General features: G+C 39.2%; 1 protein-coding gene across 1 annotated transcript; it reads right to left on the bottom strand.

Annotated features, from left to right (window-relative positions):
- Positions 1 to 1,452: 1,452 nt before the first annotated feature.
- irx3a (iroquois homeobox 3a) lies at positions 1,453 to 4,830 on the bottom strand. Its single transcript, XM_084109378.1, has 4 exons — positions 4,383 to 4,830; positions 2,688 to 3,711; positions 2,120 to 2,186; positions 1,453 to 1,794 (listed from the first exon to the last, which is right to left on the bottom strand). The coding sequence occupies exons 1-4, from the start codon at positions 4,593 to 4,595 to the stop codon at positions 1,740 to 1,742; spliced, it is 1,359 nt and encodes a 452-aa protein (XP_083965504.1). The 5' UTR covers positions 4,596 to 4,830; the 3' UTR covers positions 1,453 to 1,739.
- Positions 4,831 to 5,604: the final 774 nt, after the last annotated feature.

Genomic DNA, 5,604 nt, shown 5'->3' with positions numbered 1-5,604 from the left:
TTTGAACGGAATCTCGGAGAGATTGGATTGGCCGATTGAATAGACTTATATAAAAACAAAATAACACGGACAGCGGACACGAGCAATTATATTGTATTAGTGCAAGACAGATCTGTTTTCTTGCCTCTAGGTTATTAGGCTGCAGTGCATTGTAGTTCTATAAGAGAGGCACAATATGTGTATACAGACCGACATAGGCCTACCAGTTGACCATGCTGGGAGAATTTGTGCTCCGTGTCAATAAAGCATCGGTAATGTGACAGGTTAAACATTGCGATCATTGTATTTATTTGAATTATTCTTAAACATTGTAATTATTTTATGTCTTAGTGTTGTGTGTGATTGTTTAACTCTGAATGTATAATATTATTTTAATGCAAGTAGTTTGCATTCCAAGGGGGGTTTGTAGCCTATTTTAATTTTGATTCCTGAAAATGTAGGCTACTGATCTTTTCTGATTATTTGATTTTTTTTTCTGTCTTTGAGCCGCGGAAATTAAATTTAACATTTAAACCTACGCTAATAATTATTTCGCCATTATTTATTATTTATTTAGCTGCGCTGAATGTGGTCTTCAAATTCAGTGATGTCATTTTGTCTAAAGTGTGTCATAATATTCCACCAGGCACTTTCCTCATTGGGAAATTGCTAGCCTTACATTGCTTAACACTCTGCTCATAAGCTCCCAGCAAATTTCACAAAAAGAACGAAGGATCCCAAAATGCCCATGGTCAACTTTCTCGAATAAATGACATAAATGATAGATTATGGTCAAAATGGCTAAGTCCATGTAAAGGCCGTTCAGAGTGGACTGTAGAGGGAGCTCCAACTCTAAATTTCTCCAAACTTTGGAAACCCTGAAACAAAGCTGCTGCCATGCAAATCATCTTCAAGAGGGAAAACGCACATAAATAAATAATTTCGCACAGTATCGGAGGCATATGGCAGGCAGCACAACATCAATGTCTGATTAGAATTCATTACATTTTTAAAAAGCAGAATCTCGAAAATTATAAATAGTCGAGATTACATTAACCATCTGCACAGAGGAAAGCGTTTAACTTTTTTTGTGTGACTTTCCTCTTCAAAGAGGAAAATATTCAATTCTCATTACAGTGAAATTGAGTTGTATGCTATTTCAACCCAATAAAAATGAAATAATTATTCATTTCATATTGGCTGTTCCGCCTCGGTGGGGATAATCCCCATCCATTAATATCCAAATGCGCGATTCAAGAAGGAGCTAATTACAGTTAAGTCGCTGAAATAGGAAAATACTTCAAATCCTCCGTTTCAAACCTCATAACCTCGAGTTAACGTTTCCCATGCCTTTCAAAACACACACTGAAACCGTTTCCGCACAGAAAAGCTTACAACATGACATTTCTAATATCATTTAAAATATTAACACGGTCACCCCATTGTTTTCAAAGAAAAAGGAAAAAGTGACGGTAAAGTTGCAGCGGTTCATTTATTAGCCAAAATATAGACTTTCTTGTACAATTTCGGATCACAAGTATATACATTTTCTTTACGTTATATACAAAACATTTCAACATCAAATCCTCACAGAGCTTACAAAAGAAAATGGGACTCACAGACTACTTGGCCTGACAGCATTAACATCAGCCATTGTACACAGGACATGCTTACAATGTAAGTATACAGAAGTGAGTTATTTTTATTTTACATTCCTTACACAGGTTAAAATGGGAAGTAAACAAAAAGGAGAGAAAAGACTACGAGGACGAGAGGGCGGATAATACCATGGCAGCTTCGAGTTGGTTCTGGGGCCTATGGGGATATAGAAGGGAAGCATGAAAAAACACGGGGCCAACACAAAACTAAATCTGCAAGCAACAACGTTTTTGAAATCAACATTCTGAAATATGCCATCGACGCACTGGGGATTTATTGGTTTGACATCTGGTTTTATTATTGCACAAGCACAATATATAAATCATGTTTAAACCACGGTAGCCTATACCAGTACCCGAGCGCGTGACTAGAAGTCATGCATTAACATTATGTGATACTCAAATGCAAATTAACAATAACAATTAAAAAAGAATCTCGCTAAATTAAAGTCATGGACAGATAATAAGATCTCCGCTCTTACCGTCTTTGAACAGGATAGAAGGCTGTTTTTAGCAACTTTTTCTCTGATTCCAAGGCACTAGATCTTTCTGAAATAATAAAACCAATAACAACAACAAGAAAAGGAAAAAAAAAAATCAATGTAAATGTAAATGCAAATTTATTACTGATGTTTTCATTATTATTTTAAAAAGCAGAGTCTTTTTAAAAACATCTTACAGCCAGTTGTTGAGAAAAGTTTGCGGCCTAGAAATATCAAAATTCGCCCACACTAATACACCTTTTCAAAAGGCAACCTAAATACTTTTCCCACAAATTCAAGTGAACAGACTTTTTTCAGTATTTGAAAAGGACAAAATAAAAGACAAAACAATATATATATATATCAGATAAGTACTCTCCACTAGACAATTGCATTTCAAGTGTAATTAATTCTTTTCACTTGAATTTTTCACAGTAGTGATCAAATGAAAATGGATTTAGGGAAGAATAAGAATGGTGCGTTTCCAGTCTGTTAGTACAGTCTTAACGGTGTCAATAAAAAGCATTATTTGCACATCTCTGCGCTTCTCAGTGTGGGTGACATGTACCTGTGACTGTGGACTCGGAGTTTTGACTCCTGTCCTCTGCTTGTCTGCTGTACAGCGCAAGGCCATTCGCCGAAACCTGGTTACTGAGTCCTAAGTAGTGGTTTGAGTTCAGCAAAGCGAGCTGGTGTGCAGTGAAACCCCGATTTGTCCAGCTCTGGATTTTCCCTACGGGACACGAAAGGAGTCTGTGAGGAGTTATGATGGTCTGAGTGGCGGACGCAGCGGAAGTCCCGTTCATCAGAGGAGATTTTCGTGGATTGTCTGGAGTTGTGGCAGTCTCTGCCAAAGACCAGATCTTAGGTTTTGGAGCTGGAGGTGGGTTGTTTTCCGAGGGCGGAGAGTTGATGATGGCCTGGTTGAGTTTGACCGGCTCACCGTTGGCGTGTTCTAAACTGTTGTGGTTGTGATGATGATGATGATGGTGAAAATGCTCTGCGCGGTCGCCGTGAATCTCTTTACCGTCTTTGACCATTGCTTTGAACAACCTTTGCTCCGGTCCTTGTAAATCCTCATAGCCGTCCGAAATTTCGGAGTCGCTCCTGCCGTCCAGTTTCAAATCAGAATGCAGTTCGTCCTGCTCGTCTAAATCGTCCTTATTCTCAATATTCTCCGTGTCAATATTCTCCAAATCGATTTCCTCCTCGTCCTCGCGTTTGTCGCCGTCCTCTCCCTCGTGATCGCTGTTGTAAACATTTCCGTCTTCGTCCGTGCGACTCCGTGGGGCCCAGGTCATCTTGTTCTCCTTCTTTAGCCTCCTCCTGGCGTTGGCGAACCAGGTGGACACTTGAGTGAGGGTCATCTTAGTGATGATGGCCAGCATGATCTTCTCGCCTTTAGTGGGGTACGGGTTTTTCCGGTGCTCACTTAACCAGGCCTTGAGTGTGCTGGTGCTCTCCCTGGTGGCATTTTTGGGTCTGGAAGGGTCTCCGAACTGGTACTGACCATATGGGTAAAAAGCCGGATGATGGTGAGCAAATCCAGGATGCTGGACGCCCGGACTTTCCTTCAGTTCGTACTGTGCGCCCTTAAAAACACAGAACACGGATCCAACATTAATGCGTTTCACTATCATTATTCTTGGCCTGGCACATACTATGTTTTCTTGTACTCAGTTGCAGTTCCCTGATGTATTGTTGCTGAATACATTAGCTACGTAAATGATTTTCAGTCTATGCGAGCAATTAGCTATAAAAGCGAGGATTGAGATTTGTTTGACCTAATTAATTAAATCGACTGAGGCAACTTTGCACTTTATATACTTTATATAAATTATTCCAAATAAATTTACAAGATTTTGCAGCCACATATATTTATATTTATTCTGTGTGTGTAAAGCTTTACATAGGCTATTTGCTTTCATTCTGAAGACGTGTCACAATTGTCGATTTTAGCTATTTAATTGAGCCTTTTGTTATTTATTAAAATCACAAGCGCACACACTCTACTCTTATTTTTGTTTTAATACAGCTATCGATTAATTAATTTGCCTATATTTTCAGTTCTTTTTGTATTTACCAAACGGGGTAAAAAACAAAGTTCACCACCGTTTTGCAAAACTAACATCAGTAATGATTGGTACTGAAACAAAACCGAAGTAAAGGATTGTGTAACATAAAAAAAGAAAAAAAAAGTTTACTACATTTGAGTTTGAAAGAGAAAGAACAAACAGCATAAGATAATTAAAGGATTACTCACCAGCTGGTTGAAAATGGACAGATCATTTGAATAAGGAAGAAAAGCTCCATAGCTTTGTGCGGCAGCGAAAGGTGATCCGTACATAGTGGAGAGAACATTAGAGAGCGCTCCGGACGGGCTCGAGTCTGTCCCGGCTCGGGCACTGCCTATCCCCTGCCTGTCCTGCGGGTATATGGGTCGGATGTACTGATATCCCAGCTGTGGGAAAGACATTGTTGTGGAGAAAGTCTACTGAAGTCACAAAAAGCGGCGAATCGCCCTCTTGGTGCGCACCACGATATCCACTTTACAGTGAGTACAAAGTGACAGGGAAGTCTATATTTCCTCCGAAAGAGCCAGTGTAAACGATCCGATTGCGCTTTCCTCCCTTACTTCCCTATTGATCTGAATGGACTAAGGTCAGGTCCTTACAGATTGCTTTAGATTATTGGAACTCCTTTTTGTGATTGACATTTTTAGTCGTTCAGAAGCTCCTCCTATTTCTCAAGTCTCACCCCCACTTACAGAGCCTCTCTCTCCTCCCTCTCTCTCTCTCTCTCTCTCTCTCTCTCTCCCTCTCTCGCTCCGCTCCTGCTCTCCGTCTGGATAAGTCCTCTGACGTCGCCATCTCTTATTTGAATGAGTTTCAGATCTCATTTTATGGCTCGCCAATCATTTCATTTGTTATTTGTTCGCCGCTTCAGCCCTTCCAATTTCTTGTTACTTCTCAAAATTTTTTGATCATCCACAAAATGGTAAATATTTTATTCTTGTTGAGTCATTAACTTCCCGCAGATCTTTTGTGTCTTTATTTTCCTCGCGTCTCTTCCACGTGAAACGAAGAACGTGAAAGTTTAAATCGGACAAAACAGCTAGATTTTTTGTGTATGCTCTTACAAAATAGGCTATAGGCTACTAATGGAAATTATGTGAAGAGTGTTTTTAGTTCATCTAGCACGGAACAAGCCAGTCGAGGTCCTCTGACGCCTTTAGTGAGAAACATCAAAACAGTGGCTTTTTACCGTTCACCTTCAGAGTAAGTTGACAAGAAATGAAAAAAAAAATAACAATATAATTTCGTAATGTGCGCTGTTGTGGATTTCAGCGTGGTGCATTTTAATTTGAACTAGGCTATGTAAAATTATTATTATTATTGTTATTGTCATTATTATTAGGCTATTATTTCTACCACTATATATCAAGCTGTCAGTCTTCAATCTTTTTTGACGTATTAAAATATAAT

This window comes from Abramis brama (assembly GCF_963993115.1).
Source record: "Abramis brama genome assembly, chromosome: 3".
NCBI classification, from domain to species: Eukaryota; Metazoa; Chordata; class Actinopteri; order Cypriniformes; family Leuciscidae; genus Abramis; species Abramis brama.
Note: the sequence above shows the minus strand (reverse complement) of the source record. Positions and strands in the feature narration are given on the sequence as shown.

Coding starts and splice junctions, on each gene's coding strand:
- irx3a (XM_084109378.1), bottom strand. CDS start 4,595: ATGTCTTTCCCACAGCTGGGATATCAGTACATCCGACCCATATACCCG. Junction 2,187..2,687: donor CTCCGAGTCCACAGTCACAG/GTACATGTCACC, acceptor TTATTATTTCAG/AAAGATCTAGTGCCTTGGAA. Junction 1,795..2,119: donor TTCTATCCTGTTCAAAGACG/GTAAGAGCGGAG, acceptor ATATCCCCATAG/GCCCCAGAACCAACTCGAAG.